Source organism: Lutra lutra, chromosome 14 (genome assembly GCF_902655055.1).
Source record: "Lutra lutra chromosome 14, mLutLut1.2, whole genome shotgun sequence".
Classification (NCBI taxonomy): Eukaryota; Metazoa; Chordata; class Mammalia; order Carnivora; family Mustelidae; genus Lutra; species Lutra lutra.
Genome location: NC_062291.1, coordinates 54,204,952 through 54,231,039, shown reverse-complemented (window position 1 = coordinate 54,231,039; position 26,088 = coordinate 54,204,952). Strand labels below are relative to the sequence as shown.

The 26,088-nt window shown below is 42.1% G+C and overlaps 1 protein-coding gene and 1 pseudogene across 4 annotated transcripts in view; one reads left to right on the top strand and one right to left on the bottom strand.

Moving 5' to 3' along the window:
* Nucleotides 1-1,264: 1,264 nt before the first annotated feature.
* Nucleotides 1,265-26,088, top strand: part of IDE (insulin degrading enzyme) — a 115,752-nt gene continuing 90,928 nt past the window's right edge. Inside the window, exon 1 of one of the 4 annotated variants that reach the window (XM_047701959.1) lies at nucleotides 1,265-1,443. In XM_047701959.1, coding sequence (XP_047557915.1) covers nucleotides 1,346-1,443 — 98 coding nt within the window. In that variant the 5' untranslated portion in view covers nucleotides 1,265-1,345. Of the gene's footprint in view, nucleotides 1,444-1,715; nucleotides 1,986-7,196; nucleotides 7,218-26,088 lie in introns of those variants that run through there. The other 3 variants (XM_047701958.1, XM_047701960.1, XM_047701961.1) reach the window with 3 other exon arrangements.
* Nucleotides 12,300-12,738, bottom strand: LOC125085023 (60S ribosomal protein L39-like; annotated as a pseudogene).

Below are 26,088 nucleotides of genomic sequence, written 5' to 3'. Positions count from 1 at the left end.
AAACCAAGGAAACTGGCATCCAAAAGAAGCTGAAAGTAGCAAAGAACGGATTCTCCCCTAAGATCCTCTGTAGGGAGTGCCTCCCTGACAATACTTTGATTTTGGACTTCTGGCCTCCAGACTGTGAGAGAATACATTTCTCTTGTGATAATTTGTTATGGCAGCTGCAGGACACTAGAGGTGGATTGAAGCTAGAATGTAATACTGCGGAATTTTACCTCTCATTGCACTTTGAGTGGTTCCTCATCTTCAGCACCTCAGTTTCCACCCATCCAACGTTTGCCTTTAGCTGAAACTGCATTAAAAAAAAAAAGAAGAAATCCCTGTAGCTCTTTAATGAAGCGTCCGTTAAATTAAGGGAACCTCCTCCTGAATTCCTATTTGAAGCAATAAGGGGATTCAAAGCATTGGTTATGACTGCAGCCTTAGGTCCCCCACAACGGAAACCTAAAGGTACTCAAGTTAGGGAGTCGCTATCCTTAATTGCACTTTGCCCTAAAAACCCTCGTAAAATGCAAATGTAATCGAAAGTCAGATCCCTAACAACTATTAGGTTGTTTTTGGATGCACACCACTATAAAGCCATCAGGGGAAAGATTCTTGTGTTATAAAAAATGATTAAAGTACACTGACAAAAGAAGTATTATATATGTGTGGTGTTTTAATACGGCAGTAGTACGGAGTAGGAGTTTCTACTCTGGAAGCCTTTCTTCGCCGTGGCCAGTCCCATCTCCCCCTGGCTCTGTGAGGGGCCGCTAAATTCCCCCAGGGTCCTCGCCTCCCTCTGGTGCCCCCACTCCTCGCCCCGATCTAAATCCCCCCGGGTCCCACGTCCCCCTTGCGCTCTAGAGGGAGCCCGCGGGCCGCGCGCGCACAGAGGAGGCGTTCGCGTGAGGCCGCCTAGTCCTCGGATTTCTTTCCAACACCTGCACCGCCCAGGGCGACAGCCAATGGGGGCGCCTCCGCAAACAGGGCCCCTTGCGCTCTCACAGTATTCGTGAGACTCTGCCCCCCCCCCCCCCCCCCCGCCATGCGCTTAGCCAGGTACACCTCGCCGCCCTCCCATGTGCGCCCCGCGTGACCCGGCCGGTAACCCCCAGCCTGGGAAAGCCGGGTTGCTGGGCTCCCGCCGCTCCCCGGCCAGACTCGGTCCAGCTAGCTGGCTGGGGCCGGAGACGCCTGCCACCCCCACCCTGTCGGGTTCCCGGCAAAACCCGGAGCGCCGGCTGCTCAGCGGCTCCCGGGAGGCGGCGCGGCACGGCGGACTGAGCATGCGCAGTGGGCAGGGCCGGCTCCCGGCGCAAGAAGGAAGCGTCCGCGGTGCTCCCGGCCGCTGTGCTGGGGTATGCGGTACGGGCTAGCGTGGCTGCTGCACTCGGCGCGGCCCAGCACCTTCCGTTCTGTCCTCGGCGCCCGCCTGCTGTTCCCGGAGCGCCTCTGTGGGTAAGCGGAGCGGAGCACCCGGGCCCTCGGGGCCCGCGGGTCACTGTGGTTTGGAGCTCGGGTTGCAAAGTGGTGATTCAGCACTTAAAGCCGCCGCCGCCGCCCCTCACGCCGCCAGTCCCGCCGGCCTGGGGCCCGGACGCCCGCGCAGAGGCCGCCCTGGGGCCCGGAAGGGCGGCCGGCCGGGCGGGAGCGCGGGGCCTTGCCGGGAGAGGAGGGCGCCCCTCGGGCCGGTGAGGGCGGACGGGGACTGTGACCCAGGGTCACGGGGCGTGTGTCACAAGTGCGGGGGGCGCGGGCGCGGACGGACTGACTCCGGCCGGCTCCCGGGAGCCTTGCCGTGCCACGCTCCTGGAGTCCGCCGGTGAGGAGCCGGGAACCCGAGTCCGACCACCCCTGGCCATGGGTAAAGGAATCCGCGTCCAGGGAGACCGCTTCTCAACCTCCACTTAGCCCTGCTTTTTTCCATGGGGACGGAGTTTCCACTACTATATGGAAATGCCTGCGTTGGGAACCGTAAAAGTTTGCCTGCCTGCGCCTTAGTGAGTAGACTAGTGTTGGGTTTCCTGTCCCGGGGAATTCGGGAGCCGAAGAATACCTTGGCATCCATCAAAGCAGCTCCCTTGTTTTACACCTGAGACAACCGAGGCCCAGAGAGATTGTGTGATTTACCAATTGCAGGGCTTGTGGCAAAAACCAGGATGGGGACGCGGGTTTTTTTTTTGCCATCCGGTGGCGTGCTCTCTCTACTCGCTGCTCAGTGTATACTAGAAATACAGAGGCTTGTAGCGAACGCTGAATGTCCTTTACTGTGAATAGAGAGAACTTGGCAGAAACGGGTAGTATGCTTTTGCCCTACTTAGATGTGTCATTTGAACCCCTCCTCTGATTTTAATAATATCTAGAAATATCTAGAAAGCGCAGGGCACCGTGATGGACCCTCTATGTAAGTATGTGGTCTGTCTTCCAAGAACTTTGACTTCATTTGAGCGGATTAGGATGCCAAGAGAGTATAGCCAGCTAAAAAGGATGTGTTTGACTAGGGTCAGAAGATGGGTAGTATGGGCAGTGCGTGCTTTGGGAGCACAATTTAGGGCAGAGATAGAGGAGGGGGGCTGGGCTGGGCTGGGCTGGCCTTTAAAGGAAAAGCCGAAAGTGGGTGTAATCCAGCCCAGGCACGCAGGGTTTTCGGGTCGGGGACGGGCAGTGACCAGATTACTCTAGTTGGAGCCTTAGAGAATTTGTGGGGGAATTAGGAGGAAACAAATCGTGTACTATAAAAGTAGGATAATGCTAGCCCGGGCTTTGAATGTTAGTTGGGTTTTTCCAGTGCATATTTATTGCGAGCTGTTAAGAGTTTTTGAGGTGGGGAGTGATCTAATGAAACTGGTAGTTTAGGAAATTAGTTTAATGGCTGTGCACAGGTTTTAAGGGATGGAGAGACCTGAAGCAGAGAAATTGGTTGGGACTTAGTCTTTCCTGACTGAACTAGGGTGGTAGTAATAATGGTGCTAAAAAGGCCAAATGCAAATGAAAAAAATTGTTTTCCCTTTTTCCCCCTCTATGCAAAATCCACTACAACATGGATAAAGATCCCTGAGTTTAGATAAAGAAGTGGGAGTGGTGAGCATGGGCAGGGTACCTTTGTGGGCCTCCTTCAGGTCAGAATTTTTTTTTTGTACTGGGGGGTCCTTGGTGGCTCTGGGTTAAACCCTCTGCCTTCGGCTCAAGTCATGATTCCAGGGTCGTGGGATCTAGCCCCACATCAGGCTCTCTGCTCAGTAGGGAGCCTGCTTCCCCCTGTCTTTCTGCCTGCCTCTCTGCCTACTTGTGATCTCTGTCTGTCAAATAAATAAATAAAATCTTTAAAAAAATTTTTTTTTTGTTACTTAATTTGTTGCTAATAGGCTGTGCTTAGCTCCATTTTGTCTCCAGTGTATAGAATTTGGAATTTTATTTTTATTTATTTTTTATTAAAGATTTTATTTTTAAGTAATCGCTGCACCCGTTGTGGGGCTCAGACTCACAGCCTTGATATCAAGAGTCGAGTGCTCTACTAACTGAGCTAGTCAGGTGTCCCAGAACTTGGGATTTTTCTTTTTAAGATTTTGTTGATTTGACAGAGGGAGAGAGAGCACCAAGTAGGTAGAGCAGCAGGCAGAGGGAGAGGGAGAAGTAGGCTCTCTGCTGAGCCGGGAGCTGGATGTGGGGCTCGATCCCAGGACTCTGGGATCATGACCTGAGCTGAAGACAGCTGCTTAATCAGCTGAGCCACCCAGGCATCCCAGAATTTGGGATTTTAAAGAAAGCACCAGTTTTATACAACAGAGAGGTTTGTATGTTCTACCTACGATCCAGTTTTCTCTGCTTTTGTCCCATTGCTCTTTACTTCCACTGATAAAGTTCAGGGCATGGGTTGTTGAACTGCTAGCGCTTCAACATACTGTTGTTCTCAAAGAAGGAAATTCAGAAGATTCAAAGATAATGAATGAGATTGACCATCTAGAAAGCTCTACATTAAAAATTAGTGGTTGAGGCTATTAGGGAAAATACAGTTCCAATCAAAGGGATCAGGGTATAGTTATAGGAAGGAAAGCTACCATTCGAAGCTACCCCATAGTCAAATCTTAAGGAAGGTAATACTACTGTACAAAGTATGTGTGTGTGTGTGTGTGTGTGTATATATATATATATATTTTTTTTTTTTTTTTTTTTAAGATTTTATTTATTAGAGAGAGCATGAGTGAGCAGGGGGAGCTGCAGGCAGCCTGATGTGGGATTCAATTCCAGGACTCTGGGATCATGACCTGAGTGAAAGGCGGATACTTAACTGACTGAGCCACCCAGTCATCCCAAAGTAGGGAGATGTAGTAACAGTGGTGGTTACAGGGCTGTTTACTGGGAGAGTTGAGATTTAACCCATGTCTGTCTGGAGCCAGAGCCTGAGCTCTTAACTATAATACTACTTTGGCCAGTGTTGAGGCATTCACTCCTGTTCTAACTTTTTGAGAAAGAGATGTTCTTAAAGCACTTTCATAAGATTTATTCTTTTAAAAATCAGCTTCATTGTCCTCTGTTTAGCTATATTGGATAAGTTGGGGCTGTGTGTAATTATCTGAATTGTTGGGGGAACCTAGAGGTAATAGCCCAGTCCCAGGCAACTACTTGGAACACCTGTGCATCGTGCATCAGTCTTCTCACTTTTCAGGCAGCTCTCTTTTGCATTTCTCTGTTCTCTGGGTATAGGTAACAGTGGTATGACAAATGGAGTAACTATTAAGATCCAGGTTTTTAAATTACTTTTTTTAATGGTACAAGCACTATGTATGTATGTATGTATGTATGCATGTAAGCAAGCTCTACACCCACTGTAGGGCTTGAACTGCTGACCCTGAGATCAAGAGTCCCATGCTCTACTGAGCCAGCCAAGTGCCACCAGTTTTTTAAATTACTTTTAACCTGAAAAATATCTTTTAATGATCTAAAAGGAAAGAATGCCCTTGAGTATCTTTAATTAGCATTAGCCCAAACCATACAAAGTAAAAATTACATTCTGCCTTGCTGCCTTTAAGGTTAGGGTTGGGGATAATCTTACCAGGGAGGAGTGTGGGGAGCAGAATTTCAATGTATGTTTTCATAAGAATTGATTTCCTTTCTGTTTTTCCATTGGTATTTTAGATCTCCTAAAGAGGTACCCAGATAACCAGGCTGCCTTTCAGCCAGGGTGACAGGGGTAGATCCTCTAGGTATGCTGGGTGGAGGCTTGGGTAGGGCATTCCTACTTTGTTTTTCTTGAGTCAACCCTCACTCTTTTCTGTTCCTTTAGCCATCATTTGAATATCTATTTTGTAGTGATCATTCACTACAGTGTGCTCAGCACTGTGGGCGGATGCAAAGAGTCAGTGATAAATTCTGTCCTCAAGGAGCTTTCAGTGAAAGAGTGATTCCACTCCTTTACTCAGGATCTTTTACTAAACAGACTCATTTTTGCATTGTTGCCTCTTTCAGTTTATTTTGAAAAGCAGCTCAGTATTTTATTATAGTACTCTTTCTTTAAAAAGTGGGACTTAGAAATTGTTGTTGCATTAAAAGCTATAAAAGCTTTTATTTCCTGCAAAGAACTATGTAGTTTCTCTTTGTCTATTAAAAATGTGTAACTGTTTTTTAAAAAAAAAAGGTGGGACCCATAAGCTGTTCCCTGAGGGGAAGGTATCACACTCTGCCTGGCATATTTATTATATAAATTAATGAATGGTCTTTTTTCAAAACCAATTTTCTCTGTGATTTCCCTAGTTTTGCAAATATTGCTGTTAATCATTTTCTCAGTTTAGCTTCAAAATTGGAGTAATCTTTGCATTTCTTTTTCTCTCGCTGCCTATTCTGAAGACCAAACTCTTTTGAGTCTTTCATCCTGAAGTTTTTTGGAGTAAACTTAATCTTCCATTATCCTCCTAGTTTAGACTATGATTATCTTCCCTGACATCTCACATCTATAAGTTCTGTAAGTACATATATTTTAACTCTAGTATAATTAACATAGTGTTATATTAGTTTCAAGTGTACATTATAGTGACTTAAATAATTCTATACATTGCTCAGTGCTCATAGTGATAAATGTACTTTTAAGCCCCTTCACCTATTTCACCCATTCTCCTCCCTCCTCCCCTCTGGCAACCACCAGTTCTTTATATTTAAGAGTCTGTTTCTTTGGTTGTCTCTTTTTTTCCTTCATTTGTTTTCTTAAATTCCACGAATGAGTGAAGCTATATGGTATTTGCCTTTTTTTTTTTTAAAGATTTTATTTATTTATTTGACAGACAGAGATCACAAGTAGGCAGAGAGGCAGGCAGAGAGAGAGAGTGGAGGCAGTAGGCTCCCTGCTGAGCAGAGAGCCGGATGTGGGGCTCGATCCCAGGACCCTGAGATCATGACCTGAGCTGAAGGCAGAGGCTTCAACCCACTGAGCCAGCCAGGCACCCCGGTATTTACCTTTTGCTGGCTTATTTCACTTAGCATTATAATCTCTAGATACATCTATTATTGCTTATGGCAAGATTTCATTCTTTTTTATGGCTGAGTAATATTCCATTGTATGTATATACATTTATAAATCTTCTTTATCCATTCATCTGTGGATGGACACTTGAGTTGCTTCCGTATCTTGGCTATTGGAAACAATACTGCAATAAATATAGTGGTACATATATCGCTGTAACTGATTTTTCTAGGCTCCTGTCTCCCTACAAGTTGATCCTTATCATCTGATTAATTCTAGTATACCACTTTCCCCATGCCATTGTCTTGGGTTCTGCACTATTTAAAGATCAGGTCCAAACTTCTTGACCCAGCATTTAAGCATCTCATAAGCTGGCCCTAGCCTAACTTTTCAATCTAACTTTCCTCTTCTCAGTCAGGTCCGTCAATTTCTGGTCTCTTGTACATGAGCTGTTCATTCCCAATTCTCAAATGCCCTCTGTCTTTTCTTTTAAATGACTAAATCTGTCATTCTTTTTTAGACCTTATTTAGGTCATACAGTTGTATTTTCTTTTTCTTTTTTTTTTTAAAGATTTTTTTTTTTTAAAGATTTTATTTATTTAACAGACAGAGATCACAAGTAGGCAGAGAGGCAGGCAGAGAGAGAGAGAGAGAGAGAGAGAGAGAGGAGGAAGCAGGCTCCCCGCTGAGCAGAGAGCCTGATGTGGGGCTCGATCCCAGGACCCTGGGATCATGACCTGAGCCGAAGGCAGAGGCTTTAACCCACTGAGCCACCCAGGCGCCCCAATTTTTTTTAAAGATTTTATTTATTTGACAGATAGAGATCACAAGTAGGCAGAGAGGCAGACAGAGAGAAAGGAGGAAGCAGGCTCCCTGCTGAGCAGAGAGCCCGATGCGGGGCTTGATCCCAGGACCCTGGGACCATGACCTGAGCCGAAGGCAGAGGTTTTTTTTTTTTTTTTTTTTTAAAGATTTTATTTATTTATTTGACAGAGAGAAATCACAAGTAGGCAGAGAGGCAGGCAGAGAGAGAGGAGGAAGCAGGCTCCCTGCTGAGCAGAAAGCCCGATGCGGGGCTCGAACCCAGGACCTGGGATCATGACCTGAGCCGAAGGCAGTGGCTTAACCCACTGAGCCACCCAGGCGCCCCCGAAGGCAGAGGTTTTAACCCACTGAGCCACCCAGGCGCCCCTGTATTTTCTTTTTCTAAACTTAAAGATTTATTTGAGATTTTGAAACATCCATTTGACATTTAACCGTATACTACGTCATATATATATATTTTTAAAGGTTTTATTTATTTATTTGACAGAGAGAGAGCAGAAGCAGGGGGAGAGGGAGAAGCAGAAGCAGGCTCCCAGAGAGCCGAGTGCAGGCCTTGATCCCAGGACCCTGGGATCATGACCTGAGCTGATGGCAGATGCTTAACCGACTGAGCCACCCCGATGGCCCCTCTTATTTTTTTTTTACTCTTAATATCATACATGGCAGAGTATATAGGATAAAGAAGAATAGCAAACACCTAGTTTAAGAAATAAACTTTTTATTATTATTTTTTAAATTTTTTATTTTTAAGTAGGGCGCTTGATCTCACAACCCTGAGATCAAGACCTGAATTGAGGTCAAAATTCAGACCCTTAACCAACTGAGCCACCCAGGTGCCCAGGAAATAGAACATTTCCAGTAACTTTGAAGCTCTCTGTGTTCACCTCCCTAATTGCAACCTTCTCCCTCTTCTGGAGAGGTGGTGTTATCCTGTATTTGGATAATAATTCCCTTGATGTTCTTTATACTTTATCAATCTGAGTATATTTTTTTCTTTCATGAAAGTGAAAGTGTTTTTATTTTTAAATTTTTAATTTAAATTCAATTAAGTTAGCATATACTGTATTATTAGTATCAGGGGTAGGATTTAGTGATTCATCAGTTGCATATAACACCAGTGCTCATTACCTCAGGTGCCCTCCTTATTGCTCATCACCCAGTTACCCCATCCTCCAACCCACCTCCCCTCTAGTAACTCTCAGTTTGTTTCTTAGAGTTAAGAGTCTCTTATGATTTGCTTCCCTCTCTGTTTCCATCTTATTTTATTTTTCCTTCCCTTTCCTTATGTTCATCTGTTTTATTTATTAAATTGCACATATGAGTAAAATCCTATGATATTTGTCTTTCTCTTATTGACTTATTTTGCTTAGCATAATACCCACTAGTTCTATCCATGTCTTTGCATGGCAAGATTTCACTCTTTTTGATAGCTGAGTAATTTTCCATTGTATAAATATGCCACATCTTCTATATCCATTCTTCTGTCGATGGACATCTGGGCTCTCTCCATATTTTGGCTATTGTGGACATTGCTATAAACATTGGGGGTGCATATGTCCCTTGGAATCAGTATGTTTGTATTCTTTGGATGGATAACTAGTAGTGCAATTGTTGGATTGTAGGGTAGTTTTTCTTTTTTTTTTTTTTAAGATTTAAATTATTTATTTGACAGAGATCACAAGTATACAGAGGCAGGCAGATAGAGAGGGAGAAGCAGGCTCCCCACCGAGCAGAGAGCCCGATGTGGGACTTGATCCCAGGACCCTGAGATCATGACCTGAGCCGAAGGCAGAGGCTTAACCCACTGAGCCACCCAGGCGTCCCTCTATTTTTAACTTTGAGGAGCCGCCATACTGTTTTCCACAATGGCTGCACCAGTTTGCATTCCCACCAATAGTGTGAGAGGGTTCCCCTTTCTCTCCCCTTTCTCACCAACACCTGTCGTTTCCTGCCTTGTTGATTTTAGCCTTTCTGACAGCTGTGAGGTGGTACTTACTTAATTTGGTTTTGATTTGTATTTCCTTGATGGTGAGTGATGTTGAGCATATTTCCATCTATCTGTTGGCCATTTGTATGTCGTCTTTGGAGAAATATCTGCTTATGTCTTCTTCCCATTTCTTGACTGGATTTTTGCTTTTTGGGTGTTGAGTTTGATAAGTTCTTTATAGATTCTGAATGCTAACCCTTTATCTGATAAGTCATTTGCAAATACCTTCTCCCATTTCATAGGTTGCCTTTTAGTTTTGTTAACTGTTTCCTTTGCTGTGCCGAAGCTTTTTATCCTGATGAGGTCCCAATAGTTCATTTTTATTTTTGTTTCCCTTGCCTTTGGAGACATGTCTAGAAAGAAGTTGCTGCATCCAAGGTCAGAGAGGTTGCTGCCTGTGTTCTCCTCCAGGATTTTTATGGTTTCCTGTCTCATGTTTAGGTCTTTCATCCATTTTGAATTTATTTTTGTGTATGGTTTAAGAAAGTGGTACAGCTTCATTCTTTTACATGTTGCTGTTCAGTATTCCCAGCACTATTTGTTGAAGAAAGTGTCTTTTCTCCACTGGATATTCTTTCCTGCTTTGTCAAAGATTAGTTGACTATAGAGTTGACGTCCATTTCTGGATTTTCTATTCTGTTGCATTGACCTATGTGTCTGTTTTGTGCCAATACCCTACTGTCTTGTTGATTACAGCTTTGTAATACAGCTTGAACCCTGGAATTGTGATGCCTCCAGCTTTGGGTTTTTTTGGTCGCTATTTGGTATCTTTTATGGTTCCATACAAATTATTAGGATTGTTTGTTCCAGTTCTGTGAAGAATGCGGATAGTATTTTGATAGGGATTGCATTGAATATGTAGATTGCTTTGGGTAGCATAGACATTTTAGCAATATTTCTTCTTCCAATCTATGAGTATGGAATGTTTTTCCATTTCTTTGTGTCTTCCTCCATTTCTTTGATAAGTGTTCTATAGTTTTCAGGGTATAGATCCTTCTTTGGTTAGATTTATTCCTAGGTATCTTATAGTTTTTGGTGTAATTGTAAATGGGATTGATTCCTTGATTTCTTTTCTGCTTCAGTGTTAGTGTATAGAAATGCAGCTGACTTCTGTGCATTGATTTTATATCCTGAGACTTTGCTGAATTCCTGTATCAGTTCTAGCAATTTTTTGGTGGAGTCTTTCAGGTTTTCTATGTAGAGTATCATGTTGTCTACAAATAGTGAAAGTTTGACTTCTTTGCCAATTTGGATGCCTTTTATTTTTTTTGTTGTCTGGTTATGAAGGCTAGGACTTCCAGTACCATGATGAACAACAGTAGTGAGAGTGGGCATCCTTGTCATGTTCCTGACTTTTGGGGAAAGCTTTGTTTCTCCTCATTGAGGATGATACTCGCTGTGGGTCTTTCATATATGGCTTTTATGATATTGAGGTCCGTTTCCTCTATCCCTGCATGGCAAAGAGTTCTTATCAAGAAAGGACGCTGTAGGTGGCACCTGGGTGGCTCAGTGGGTTAAGCCTCTGCCTTCGGCTTAGGTCATGATCTCAGGGTCCTTGGATCGAGCCCCACGGCGGGCTTTGTGCTCAGCAGGGAGCCTGCTTTCCCCTCTCACTCTGCCTACTTGTGATCTCCCTCTCTCTGTCAAATAAATAAAATATTAAAAAAAAAGGATGCTGTATTTTGTCATATGCTTTTTTCTGCGTCTTTGAGAGGATCATATAGTTCTTGTCCTTTCTTTTATTAATGTGGTGTAACACACTGATTGATTTGCAGATGTTGAACCACCCCTGCAGCCCAGGAATAAATCCCACTTGCTTGTGGTGAATAATTCTTTAATGTACTGTTGGATCCTATTAGCTGATATCTTGGTGAGAATTTTTGCATCCATATTCAACAGGGATATTGGTCTGTAATTCTCCTTTTTAGTGGGGTCTTTGTCTGGTTTGGGATCAAGGTGATGCTGGCTTCATAGAATGAGCTTGGAAATTTCCCTTCCATTGCTATTTTTGGGAACAGTTTCAGAAGAATAGTTGTTAATTCTTCTTTAAATGTTTAGTAGAATTCCCCTGGGAAACCATCTGACCCTGGACTTTTGTTTGTTGGGAGATTTTTGATTACTGTTTCAATTTCTTTGCTGGTTATGGGTCTGTTCAGGTTTTCTATTTTTTCCTGTTTCAGTTTTGATCATTGATATATTCCTAGGAATTTATGCATTTCTTCCAGACTACCTAATTTGTTGGCATATGCTTGTTCACAATAATCTCATATAATTTTATTTCTTTGGTGTTAGTTGTGATGTCTCCTTTTTCATTCATGATTTTATTTGTCTGGGTCCTTTCTCTTTTCTTTTTCTAAGTCTGGCTAGGGATTTATCAATCTTTTTTTTTTTTTTTTTAAGATTTTATTTATTTATTTGTCAGGGACAGAGGGAGAGAGAGCGAGCAAGCACAGGCAGACAGAGAGACAGGCAGGGGCAGAGGGAGAAGCAGGTTCCCTGCTGAGCAAGGAGCCCGATGTGGGACTCGATCCCAGGACACTGGGATCATGACCTGAGTCGAAGGCAGCTGCTTAACCAACTGAGCCACCCAGGCGTCCCGGGATTTATCAATCTTATTAATACTTTCAAAGAACCGGTTCCTAGTTATATTGATCTGTTTTACTGCATTTATGATTTCTATGTCGTTGATTTTTGCTCTCATCTTTATTATTCGCTTCTGCTGCTGGATTTAGGCTTTATTTGCTGTTCTTTTTCCAGCTCCTTTAGGTCTTTAGGTGTAAGATTAGCTTGTGTGTTTGAGATTTTTCTTGTTTCTTGAGGAAGTGATTAAGTACCCCACCCCGTCCCAGCTGAAAGTTCTTATATTTATTACTTAACCAACCTCCTGGTATAGAGGTGTAGTGACAGAAAAATAATTTCCCTGATAAAACATGTCTGTTGGCCAGGTAGGAAGGATGTTTACAGAAGTAATAGGATAGGAACACATGACTTTCATCCCCCTTAAATATGTGTGCCAATTACATGTGTCGTCTCATGATGTGTGATACCTTATGGATCCAACTTGGTTCTTCTCCACTGCCTCTTCTTGGCGGTGTACCTGATTTTATTACCAGTTTTCATCTGAATCCTCTGGGGAAATGGGATGATTCTGCTTTTGTTTCTTGGCCAGAAATCGCTTGATTCTGAAAGTCTTGTGAGAAGACATGGTGAGGAACGGTCAGCCACACACACCAGGATGGTGGCAAAAAGGAGCAAAAATAGAAGTGAATATATTCTTAAACAGTGTACTTTTTAGTTTTTTCTGCCTTTGATCTTCATGGAAATTTTCTTCTCTGAGTTACTTTTTTTTTCTCTTAGCCTTGTTTTGGAACTCACATAGATATGTGCGTTCACTGCTGAATGGCAGTCTTATGTGAATATGCCAGTAATTATTTTTCTGTTCTGTTGTTGATGGAGATTTGGATCGTTGCACTTTTTTTTTTTTTCTCCTATCGCAAATAATCCATGTTGTTGGCATCCCCCAGTACCCACTCTTAGGACACCTTCTCTGCCTACACTCAAGTAGAGTTCTCATTCAATCACATTGCTTTAAATATTATTTATATATGCTTTGTCCATTCTGTAGCCATGAGGCACAGGTACTTTAAATGTAAATTAATGAAAATTAAAAATTCAGTTTTTCAGTCACCCTAACTGCATTTCAAGTCACATGTAGCTCATGGCTATCATTTGAGACAGAGCAATTACAGAGCAATTATCATCACTAATGTTTTGTGAAACCCACCTGATCCGTATTCCAATAGTTCCCAAATGTACCTCTCTCCCCTGAATTTCAGATTTGGGTAATAAACTTCCTACTTATCATTTCCTTTGGATGACCAATATATATCTTAAACTTACCATGTTCAAAACCTGCTCCTCCCACCATCTTCTCCCCCATCTCAGTGATTAACATCTCTATTCTTACACTAGTTTAGGTTAAAAACTTGGAGTCATCCTTAACTCCTTTTTTGTTTTCATATCCTTCATCAGTCAGCATATGCATTCAGATTTGGACCGCTTCTGCCTGCCACCACCCTGGTTCTAATCACACTCTTTTACCAAAATACTGTAATAGCCTCTTAATCAGTTTCCTTGCTTCTGCACTTGCCTCTGTCTGTGTAGCTTTCTTTTGTCACCATAGGTAGCATGATCTTTTTGAAATCCAAATCCTATATCTTTGCTAGTGAATGCTTAAAACCTTGTGGTTGATCCCTATTTTGCTCATATTTAAAGACAAAATCCTTATAATAGCCAGGAAGGCCCCGTGGGACCTGGCCTTACATCACCTCTCTGATCTTGATTCCAAAATAATCACTCTCACCCCATTCTAGTCACACTGGTCTATTTACTTGACTCAGTCTTAGATTATTTGCACTTCTACCATTGATTGATAGGGAGGGCTTCACAGAGAGCATAGGGTTTGAGCAAATGTCTTTGAAGGAAATAAAAAATTTGGATGAACAGAGAAGGAGAAGAGAGGATATTTTAGAAGGAATAGTGTTAGCAAAAGCTCAGAAGTAGGAAAATTTGCAATATAATCAAGGGACAGTAGATTTTAACCTATAGGAAGTAGAGAATCTCTGATGCCTTTTGAGCAGTACAGTCACATATGAAAACTGTGTTTTTCTTATGATAAATCTAGCTGTTTTTCGGAAGCACAGTTAAAATGCAGGCAGAGGGGCGCCTGGGTGGCTCAGTGGGTTAAAGCCTCTGCCTTCGACTCAGGTCATGATCCCAGGGTCCTGGGATCGAGCCCCGCATTGGGCTCTCTGGGCAGCGGGGAGCCTGCTTCCTCTTCTCTCTCTCTCTGCCTGCCTCTCTGCCTACTTGTGATCTCTGTCTGTCAAATGAATGGATAAAATCTTAAAAAAAAAAAATGCAGGCAGAGACAAAGGATAAAGAAGAAGTATATATAACAAGAAGAGTGTCTGCAGAGGGTGTGTGTGGAAGATTTCAGCAGCTTTGATTGCATATGGGGGGAGATGGAAGAATCCAAGAGGCCTAAGGTCTTGGTCCTGAGTGACTTTCAGATGAGTGCTGAGATGAGACGTGACTAGGAGGGCCACCAGGGTAGGGAAGGCTCTTGTGGGGAGATTGACCTCCAGGCAGATGGAAGAAGTCCAGTTACGTGAGATGTTGGTCTTGGCAGGTGGGGGGCTGGTGTTCTAAAGTCATACCAAGAACAGGTTGGTCAGGTGCAGTGGTGGGGCAGTCTTATAGGCACTGTTAAACTATCTTGTAGTTAGCTGTTAACCATCAGGAAGGTAGGTGACCCAGGGTTCCTCAGGGCAGTGGACAAGACTGAGCAGTCCTTAAATACTCAGAACCAAAATGGTGATCCAGCTTGCAGATTGTAGTTAAGGAAAGAATTTAGTTTAAAGTTCAGAACCTGGTTGATGAGTCTTGAACAGGAGTGTCTAAAATTTCCACTGTTTAAGGATGGGAAATGGGTCCAGAGCCTAGAACAAGGCTAAGCTGCAGTGAAGGCTAACTAGACTCAGATGTGAGACTCTTGGTGTTGCTGTTAATGTGAACCATAAAAGATGTAGTAGCTCACATTTATTGAATGCCTGTTGTATGTTTTGCCTTATATTTGGAGCTTCCCCTATGTTTTTACCTCTGAGAGAGGTATTGTGGTTCTTTTCTTCTTTTCAGATAAGGAGAATGAGGCTCAAAGAGGTCAGCTTGCTCAGGGATACACTAGTGAGTGACTTAGCCAGAAGTGAATCCAAATAGGCCCACTCAAGAACTTTGTATTTTTTTACCTCCTTAGAGATAGCTTGGCATCTGTAGTGAAGATGGGGAAGTCAGAACAAGGAGGCTTTGGAAGGGATAGACGTGGTATATGGTGAGTTGGTAATAGTGAATCTGGAGCTATTGCTGAGTAGTTAATGGAAGGTTTGAAGCATTTGAAATACGGCTGGACCTTGACAAAAAGGTCTGAGCTGATTTCCTACATCAGATAGTTGTGTGTAGAGATGATAGTCAAAGACACTGAGATGGATTGGTATCTGGGAAATACCTGTGTAGAGATACAGAGGGCCCAAGTTACACCCTGAGGAATGCTGGCATTTAAGGATGAGGAAACAGACTTGGCGACATTGGGGGTTAGAGAGGCAGAAGATAATATCAAAAGCAGAATGATTAGAAGTGTCCAGCCAAAGAGATTTGTTTTGTTTTGTTTTTAAGATTTTATTTATTTATGGGGTGCCTGGGTGGCTCAGTCAGTTGAGTGTCTGCCTTTGGCTCAGGTCATGATCCCAGGGTCCTCCTTGCTCAGTGGGGAGCTTCCTTGTCCCTCTGCTTGCTGCTCCCCCTGCTTGTACTCCCTCTCTCTCATAAATAAAATCTTAAGAAAAAAAGATTAGAGAGAGAAATAGAAGCAGGAGCTGGACAGTGGTGGGATGGGGAGGAGGAGGAGAAGGAGAAGCAGACTCCCCACTGGGCAAGGAGCCCGACTTGGGGCTTGATTCCAGAACCTGGAGATCATGAGCCGAAGGCAGATGCCCAACTACTGAGACACCTAGGTGCCCCCAGCCAGAGAGGTTTTAAGCAGACTGGGGCCTTGGGAAAGACCAGAGACCATTTCATTGGTAACCTGCAAATAAAGGGGAAGGAATAGAAGCCAAGTTTCATGGGGCCCTAGAGAGTGACTTTGAAAAAAATGTTGGTATTAAGTTGGAGAAAATAGATAGTAGCTGGAAAGAGCAGGGTTGAGCAGAAGCATGGAAGCCACCTTAGTACTGGTGGCTAAGGGGAAGAAGCTAGTGGAGGAGAATAATTCTGAAGGGAAGGCCTGGAAAAAGTGGGTGTGAAGATATAGGTGAAGAGGGTAACATTGGAAGAATAAAGATTTATTTCTTAAATAAATATTTATTTATTTATTTCTTAAATAAATCTTTATTCTTCCAATGTTACCCTCTTATATCTTATAGGTATTGATTATAGGTAATATAGGTATTGATTTAAAAGGGCAGTTGCTTATAAAGAGTTTAAAAAAGGTAAGTGATCCTTAAAACTCTGGACCTCAGTTTCCTCATTTGAAGAAGGGACCCTTCTAGCTCTAAGTTCTCACATTTTTCTCTATGCTGTTAATACCAGCAGCTGAAAAAAAAAAAAAAAAGGTTGGATTTTTTTTTTTTAAATTTTATTCTTTATAAACATATATTTTTATCCCCAGGGGTACAGGTCTGTGAATCACCAAGTTTACACACTTCGCAGCACTCACCATAGCACATACCCTCCCCAATGTCCATAATCCCACCCCCCCTCTCCCAACCCCCCTCCCCCCATCAACCCTCAGTTTGTTTTGTGAGATTAAGAGTCACTTATGGTTTGTCTCCCTCCCAATCCCATCTTGTATCATTTACTCTTCTCCTACCCCTTTAACCCCCCATGTTGCATCTCCTCTCCCTCATATCAGGGAGATCATGTGATAGTTGTCTTTCTCCGATTGACTTATTTCGCTAAGCATGATACCCTCTAGTTCCATCCACGTCGTCACAAATGGAATACTATGCAGCCATCAAAAGAAAGGTTGGATTTTTAAGGAATGCTCCCAGGGTCTAGTATGGAGAATGGGTTCCAGTTCATTTAACATGATGATTCTTTGCCTAACTCTACAGGCTATTTTAGGATCTCTAGAGTTCTATTTGTAGCCAGAACCTCTGAAGAAGGAAGGGTCCCATATAGTGGTATTGCTGGCACCTAGCACAGTGTCTGGCACATAGTAAGAGTTTAGTGTTTGTTGGATGAATTTGTCCAGAGACATGGACTCCTGGAAGTAGTGAGAGCCCTAGTCATAAACTCGATTTAGTTTTTGTTCACAATTTGTCAGTGTAGCTAGTAAGTAGTATTGTGTGTCTGTTCCTATTATAAGGATATTAGGGGTAGGAGTGTGTTTTAAAGATTTCTTGTGTTTCTGAGTTATTCATAGGAGCTAAGGCAGTTTGAAAAGGGATCAGACATAAAGGAAGGGACAGTGTGGTAGAAAAGAGCTCTACATTACAAAGGCTTACTTCCACTGGATTCTAGTCTTGTTTTTGTTTTCACAGAAAATTGTTTTTATTTAACATTTTGGAAATCCCACTGTGATTACTTTTATTACTATTCACTTAGCAAAGTTTTCATTTTATTTGTGTTTAATTAGAAATGGATTTTTTTTTTTAAAGATTTTATTTATTTGACAGAGAGAGATCAGCAGAGGGAGAAGTAGATTCCCCACTGGGCAGAGATCCCAATGTGGGACTTGATCCCAGGACCCTGGGATCATGACCTGAGCCAAAGGCAGACTCCTAACTGACTGAGCCACCTAGGCATCCCAAGGTCTACTTTTACATGAATTATAAATCAAAAGTAAAAATTACTGTTCAACTAGTATGTGTCAGCATTAATTTAAGTGCTGTGGATATAAGAAAAAACAAGAGACAAAAATCCCCATCCTTCTAGTGGGGAAGACAGATGATCAGATAAGTAAAGCAAATGTTTATTTGTTTTAAAGTAACATGGAATTGAGTGCATTTAAAATCCTGATAGTGGGGGACGCCTGGGTGGCTCAGTTGGTTAAGCAGCTGCCTTCGGCTCAGGTCATGATCCCAGCGTCCTGGGATCGAGTCCCACATCGGGCTCCTTGCTCATCAGGGACCCTGCTTCTCCCTCTGCCTCTGCCTGCCATTCTGTCTGCCTGTGCTCGTTCTCTCTCCCTCTCTCTCTCTGACAAATAAATAAATAAAATCTTAAAAAAAAAAAAAAATCCAGGGGCGTCTGGGTGGCTCAGTGGGTTAAGCCGCTGCCTTCGGCTCAGGTCATGATCCCAGGTCCTGGGTTCGAGCCCCGCATCGGGCTTTCTGCTCAGCAGGAAGCCTGCTTCCTCCTCTCTCTCTCTGCCTGCCTCTCTGCCTACTTGTGATTTCTCTCTGTCAAATAAATAAATAAAATCTTAAAAAAAAAAAAATCCTGATAGTGGGATGCCTGGGTGGCTCAGTTGGTTAAGCAGCTGCCTTTGGCTCAGGTCATGATCCCAGCGTCCTGGGATCGAGTCCCACATTGGGCTCCTTGCTCGTCAGGGAGCCTGCTTCTCCCTCTGCCTCTGCCTGCCATTCTGTCTGCCTGTGCTCGTTCTCTCTCCCTCTCTCTCTCTGAAAAATAAATAAATAAAATCTTTAAAAAAGATAAATAAAATCCTGATAGTTAATTTTATAGAATTGAAGAGCTTTAGATTTAGTAAACTCTGGAGTAAAGCAGTAGCTTACTCCTAGCATTATAAAGAAATAAAGCATTTCACATAAGTGAAAACTTGTCCTGTAAGAGTCATTTGCTGTATATTCTACATTTTTTAAATATTTGAGGTGAAGTTTTAAAATTTATTATGTATATTTTTATAGACTTTGAAAGAGTATAATAGTATGCTAGAGTATAATGTTATAATTTAACATTTTATTATTCACATCTATTTTTTTAGGTATAGTTGACCCACAATGTTACATTAGTTTTAGTTTTACAACACAGTGATTGGACAAGTCTATACCTTACACTCTGCTAACCATAGTGTAGCTACTGTCTGTCACTGTACGACACAATGCTATACCATTGACTATCTTCCCTTTCATCTCTGTGACTTGTTCATTCCATAGCTGGAAGTCTGTTTCCCCCACTCTCCTTCACCCATTTTGCCCATCACCTGACATGCCTTCCCTCTGGCAATCATCAGTTCTCTGTATTTATGGGTCTGTTTCTGCTGGCTGTTTGTTTTTAGATACCACATATAAATGAAATCATATGATATTTGTTTTTCTCTGACTTATTTTCACTTAGCATAATACCTTCAGGGTCTATCCTTGTTGTTGCAAATGGCAAAAATCTCATTCTTTTTTATGGTTGAGTAATATTTCATTAAATTCCACATATATATACACACATCATCTTTTATCCATTCATCTATTGGTGGACATTTTGATTGTTTCCATAACTTGGCTATTGTAAATAATGCTGCAGTGAACATGGGAGTATTTATATCTTTTTTGGTGTGGGGTGTGTATGTGTGTATATCTTTTTATTATTCTCTTTGGGTAACTAACCAGTACTGGAATTACTGAATCATATGGTATTTCTATTTTTTTTTTAAGATTTATTTATTTATTTATTTGACAGCGATCGCAAGCGATCGCAAGTAGGCAGAGAGGCAGGCAGAAAGAGAGGAGGAAGCAGGCTCCCTGCTGAGCAGAGAGCCTGATGCGGGGCTCAATCCCAGGACTCTGGGATCATGACCTGAGCTGAAGGCAGAGGCTTAACCCACTGAGCCACCCAGGCGCCCCGGTATTTCTATTTTTAATTTTTTGAGGAAACTTACATACTCTTTTCCACAGTGGCTGCACCGATTTGCATTCCTAACAACAGTGCATGAGGGTTCCTTTTTCTCTACATCCTCACCAACACTTAATTCATTTTTTTGAACACTTAATTCTTTTTGATTTTAGACATTCTGACAGATGTGAGGTGCTGTCCCACTGTGGGTTTTTTATTTTATTTATTTTTATTTTTATTTTTTCTAAAGATTTTTATTTATTTGACAGAGAGACAGATCACCATTAGGCAGAGAGGCAGGCAGAGAGAGAGAGGGAAGCAGGCTCCCCGCTGAGCAGAGAGCCTGATGTGGTACTCGATTCCAGGATCCCGGGATCATGACCTGAGCCGAAGGCAGAGGCTTTAATCCACTGAGACACCCAGGCACCCACATTGTGGGTTTTTTAAAATTTAATTTAACTTAAGATTTTATTTATTTATTTGACAGAGAGAGAGACAGCGAGAGAGGGAACACAAGGAGGGAGTGGGAGAGGGAGAAGCAGACTTACCACTGAGTAGGCAGCCAGATGCAGGGCTTGATCCCAGGACCCTGAGATCATGACCTGAGCTGAAGGAAGATGCTTAACGACTGAGCCACCCAGGTCCCCCTCCCCTTTCTTTTTTTATTTTAGAGAGAAGGAGAGACAGCAGGGAAAGGGGCAGAGGAAGAGAGAGAATCTCCAGCAGACTCCCTGCTGAGCACATAGTCAATGTGGGGGTTGATCATGACATGAGCTGAAATCAAAAGCCAGATGCTTAACTGACTGTGCCCCCCAGGCACCCCTCATTGTGGATTTTTTTTAAAGATTATTTATTTATTTGAGAGAGAGAGAGAGAGAACATGCACAAGAGGGAAAAGCAGACTCTCCGTTGAACAGGGAGCCTGATGCAGGGCTCGATCCCAGTACTCTGGGATCATGACCTGAGCCAAAGGCAGATACTTACCGACTGAGCCACTGAGGCACCCCCTAATTGTGGTTTTTGATTTTCATTTCTTTGCTGGTTAGTAATGTTGAGACTCTTTTCATCTGTTATGTCACCTTTGGAAAAATGTCTGTTTAGTTCTCTGCCCATCTTTAAATTGTGTATTTGGTTTTTTGGTGTTGAGTTGTATAACTTCATATTTTGTGTATATATATATATATATATATATTTTAAATTTTTGTTTGTTTATTTGTCAGAGAGAGAGCACAAGCAAGGGGAGTGGCAGCCAGGAGAAGTAGGCTCCCCACTGAGCAAGGAGCCCAATGTGGGACTCCATTCCAGGACCCTGGGATAATGACCTGAACCAGAGGCAAGGGCTTAATCGACTGAGCTACCCAGGCATCCCTATATTTTGTATATTAACTCTTTATTGGACATATCATCTGTGAATATCTGCTCTTCAATAGGTTGCCTTATATTTTATTTATAGTTTCCTTTGCTCTGCAAAGGTTTTTATTTCGGGGTAGTTCTGATAGTTTATTTTTGCTTTTATTGCCTTTGGTTGAGGAGACATAGCTAGAAAAACATTTCTAAGGCCAATGTTCATGAGATTATTCCCTATATTTTCTTCTAGGAGTTTCATGGTTTCAGGTTACACATTTAGGTTTTTAACTCATTTTGAGTTTATTTTTGTGTGTGGTGTAAGACAGTGGTTCACTTTCATTCTTTTGCATGTAGCTGTCCAGTTTTCCCAACACCATTTGTTGAAGAGACTGTGTTTTCCCTGTTGTATATTCTTGCCTCCTTTGTCGTAGATTAATTGACCATTTTAAGTAAGCATAGGTTTACTTCTGGGCTCTCTCTTCTGCCCCACTGATCTGTGTGTCTGTTATTGTGCCAGTACTATACTGTTTTGATTGTTACAACTTTGTAGTATATCTTGAGATCTGGAATTGTGATACCACCAGCTTTTTCTTTCTCAAGATTGCTTTGGCTGTTTTGGGTCTTTTGTGGTTCCATACGAATTTTAATATTATTTGTTCTGGTTCTGTGAAAAATACTATTGGTATTTTCATGGGTTTACATTGAATTTGTGGACTGTTTCTCTTTCTGTCATTTCATTATTAGTGTTGCTGTGTCTAGGACTTCCAGTACTAATTGAATAAAAGAGGCAAAAGTGGACATTCTAGTCTTATTCCTGATCTTAGAGGAAAAGCTCAGTTTTTCACCATTGTATATGATGTTAGCTGAGGGTTTTTCATATATGGCCTTTATTATGTTGAGGTATCTTCCTACTAAGTCCACTTTGTTGAGAGTTTTTATTATAAACATGCTGAATTTTTGTCAAGTGCTTTTTCTGCATCCATTGATTGAGATGATCATATGGTTTTTATTCTTTGTTTTGTTGGTGTGGTATATCATGTTGAGTGATTTGCAAATATTGAACCATCTTAAAATTTGTAAAGACCCTGAATAGCCAAAGCAACCCTGAAAAAGAAAAGCAAATCTAAAGCATTATGATTCCAGACTTCTGTTACAAAGCTGTAATTACCAAGACAGTATGGTGCTGGCACAAAAACATAGGTCAGGGGGCGCCTGGGTGGCTCAGTGGGTTAAAGCCTCTGCCTTCGGCTCAGGTCATGATCTCGGGGTCCCGGGATCGAGCCCCGCATCGGGCTCTTTGCTCAGCGGGGAGCCTGCTTCCTCCTCTCTCTCTCTGCCTGCCTCTCTGCCTACCTGTGATCTCTATCTGTCAAATAAATAAATAAAATCTTAAAAAAAAAAAAATAGGTCAGTGAACAGAATAGAAAATCCAGAAATGGGCTGTCAACTTTGTGGTCAACTAATCGTCCACAAAACAGGAAAGAATATCCAGAGTTGGACGCTTAACCAACTGAACCATCCAGGTACCCTAGGAGAGTATCAGTGAGCTAGACTTCTGGTTCTCTCTCTATTTTTTAAAAAAATTTTAATTATTTATTTGACAGAGACACAGCAAGAGAGGGAACACACGTAGAGGAAGAGGGAGAAGCAGGCTTCCCACCAAGCAGGGAGCCCGATGTGGGGCTTGATCCCCAGGACCTTGGAATCATAACCTGAACCTAAGGCAGACACTTAAGGACTGAGCCACCCAGGCACCCCTAGATTTCTGGTTCTGAGTTTGTACTCCAGACTGCCATCTGGTGACAGAATGTCTTATTTGTGCTGTAATTCTGTTCTGGGGGTGGGGGGCAGTGTAGTATAGTGGAATAGTCACTCTGTCTAAGGGTCGTAAGGTCTGAGGTAAAGCCCTCTTTGGCACAGATTGACTTTGTTATCTTGAATGGGTTACTTTGCATGGGACTCTTTACTGGACATCAAACTAAGTAGCTTCAAAATCCCCATTAGTGCTAATAAAATTTTGATTTCTGAGCAACATTGTCTTCTACTGGTGTGTGGTTCCTTTTCTTTCCTTATGCTAAAATGTCAATACCCTCTCAACTTTGTGTAGTTTTTTAAAGATTTTACTTATTTATTTGAGAGGATGAGAGCACCTGTGAGCATGAGCAATGGGGAGGGGAGCGTAGGGAGAGGGAGAGAGAATCTTCAAGCAGACTCCCTACTGAGCACAGAGCCTGAGGCAGGCTCTATTCCAGGACCCTGAGAGCATGACCTGAGACAAAAATCAAGAGTTGGACTCCTAACTGCTGAGCCACCCAGGGGCCCCAGCTTTCTTTGTTTTGATGAGGCTATCTCCTGGTTTTATTTTAAGTGGATTGAATTGGTTGCAGTGGTTCTCATCCATTATTTTTGGATGATAAATTCAGAACTATAAACTAGTGTCTTCCACCCTTGGCCCTGTTGACATTTGGGGCTGGATAATTCTTTGTTGTGGGGACTGTGCTGTGCACTGCAGCATCCCTGGCCTTTGCTCACTAGTGACCAGTTTCACCCTTCAGTTGTGATAATTCAGTTGTGACACATTGCCACATGTCCCACAAAATTGTCACCTGTTGAGAACCACAGCCATAAACAGTGGATTGCCTATAGCAATTATAAAGGGATAATTATTTACCTGTTTTTCTGATAGTCTTATAAAGTACCATGCTATTACCAGCCTGTCCAGTGAATGTTTTGACCTCTAGAGATGACAACATACCCCTGGAACTTGCATGAGTGTATAATAAGAACGCTGGTAATAACATGGTGGTTACTGAGGTGGGTCTGTTTGCATATCACCCCTGTGGGACCATAATAATGATGATTATACCATTTGTGAGTGCCTCATATGTACCAGACACTGTGCCTTGATGAAGTTTGTTTCATTTTGTCTTATACCTATTTTACAGGAGAAATGCTATAAAAGCTGCTCAAGTCTGATGGAATTTTAGTTACCTCTGTCAGGTTTAACAGACTCACATGAACACTTCACATTACTTTTTTTTTTTTAAATATTATTTGAGAGAGAGGGAGGGAGGGCACAGGGAGAGGGATAGAGAGAGAGAGAGAGAGAGAGAATCTCAAGCAGACTCTGCTGGGTACAGAGTCCAATGTGGGGCTTGATATCATGACCCAAGCCAAAACCAAGAGTCTTCCACCCAACTGACTGAGCCACCTGGGCACCCCACCTCACATAACTTTTTTTTTTTTTTTTTAAGATTTATTTATTCATTTGAGAGAGAGATATTGAGTGGGGGGAGGGGCAGAGGGAGAGTATCCAAGCAGGCTCCCCTTTGAGCAGGGAGCCTGACTTGGGGCTTGATCTCATGACCTGTGAGATCATGACCTGAGCTGAAACCAAGAGTCCAACATTTAACCCACTGAGCCACCCATCTGCCCAAGAAATCTTAACTTTATGTAGTATTCTTTTTGTTTTGTTTTAAAATAAAGAATCTAATTCTTCTGAGTTAGAAGTTGTTTGATTGTAAATGTCGAAAATTGCTGAGGGGAACATTTATTTAAAGTTTTTTCATTTTTTAAATTTGGATTATGTTCATTGCTTGTCATTCTTGGTTGCTGGGAGTATCAAGTTTTATTTTTAAATCTTAACTGTGATCTTAAGTAATTACTCCAAAGCTAGTTTTCATATCATACTTAGTGACTAAAGACTTGAGTTAAAATATTTAACATCATACTTCATTATTGATTTAGTTAAATTGACTCATGCTGTACTTATATGGGCCTCCTATTTCTTCTGGCCAAGATGACATCAACACAAATAGTTGTCTCAAGACACACCTGAGAAGGGTTAGATAATTATCATGTTAATTGGACTATTGTTTCTTAGTGAGCCTTCCTAGCTTAGCACTTGTTTGATCTGGAGAGCTTCTTCTCAGTTTCCATGTGGCACCATTTCCAAGATGACTTTTTGTGCATGATGATATTAGCCTTGAGTAGTTCATGTATCTGCTTCCTCCTTTATTTTTTTGTTTGATGTTTTTATTATTTTATTTTTATTTTTATTTTTATTTTTATTTTTTTTTTGTAGTCTAAAGCAAAATGAATTTATTGTCTTTTTTTTTTAAATTTTTTTTATTTTTTCAGCATAACAATATTCATTATTTTTGCACCACACCCAGTGCTCCATGCAATCCGTGCCCTCTACAATACCCACCACCTGGTGCCCCCAACCTCCCACCCCCCACCCCTTCAAAATTCTCAGATCGTTTTTCAGAGTCCATAGTCTCTCATGGTTCACCTCCCCTTCCAATTTCCCTCAACTCCCTTCTCCTCTCCATCTCCCCTTGTCCTCCATGCTATTTGTTATGCTCCACAAATAAGTGAAACCATATGATAATTGACTCTCTCTGCTTGACTTATTTCACTCAGCATAATCTCTTCCAGTCCCATCCATGTTGCTACAAAACTTGGGTATTCATCCTTTCTTTTTTCTTTTTCTTTTTCTTTTTTTTTTTTTACAGCTTTATAAACATATATTTTTATCCCCAGGGGTACAGGTCTGCGAATCGCCAGGTTTACACACTTCACAACACTCACCATAGCACATACCCTCCCCAATATCCATAACCCCACCCCCTTCTCCCAACCCCCTCCGCCCATCAACCCTCAGTTTGTTTTGTGAGATTAAGAGTCACTTATGGTTGTCTCCCTTCCAATCCCATCTTGTTTCATTTACTCTTCTCCTACCCCCTCAACCCCCCATGTTGCATCTCCTCTCCCTCATATCAGGGAGATCATATGATAGTTGTCTTTCTCCGATTGACTTATTTCGCTAAGCATGATACCCTCTAGCTCCATCCACGTCGTCGCAAATGGCAAGATTTCATTTCTTTTGATGGCTGCATAGTATTCCATTGTGTATATATACCACATCTTCTTTATCCATTCGTCTGTAGATGGACACCTAGGTTCTTTCCATAGTTTGGCTATTGTAGACATTACTGCTATAAACATTCGGGTGCACGTGCCCCTTCGGATCACTACGTTTGTATCTTTAGGGTAAATACCCAGCAGTGCAATTGCTGGGTCATAGGGTAGTTCTATTTTCAACATTTTGAGGAACCTCCATGCTGTTTTCCAGAGTGGTTGC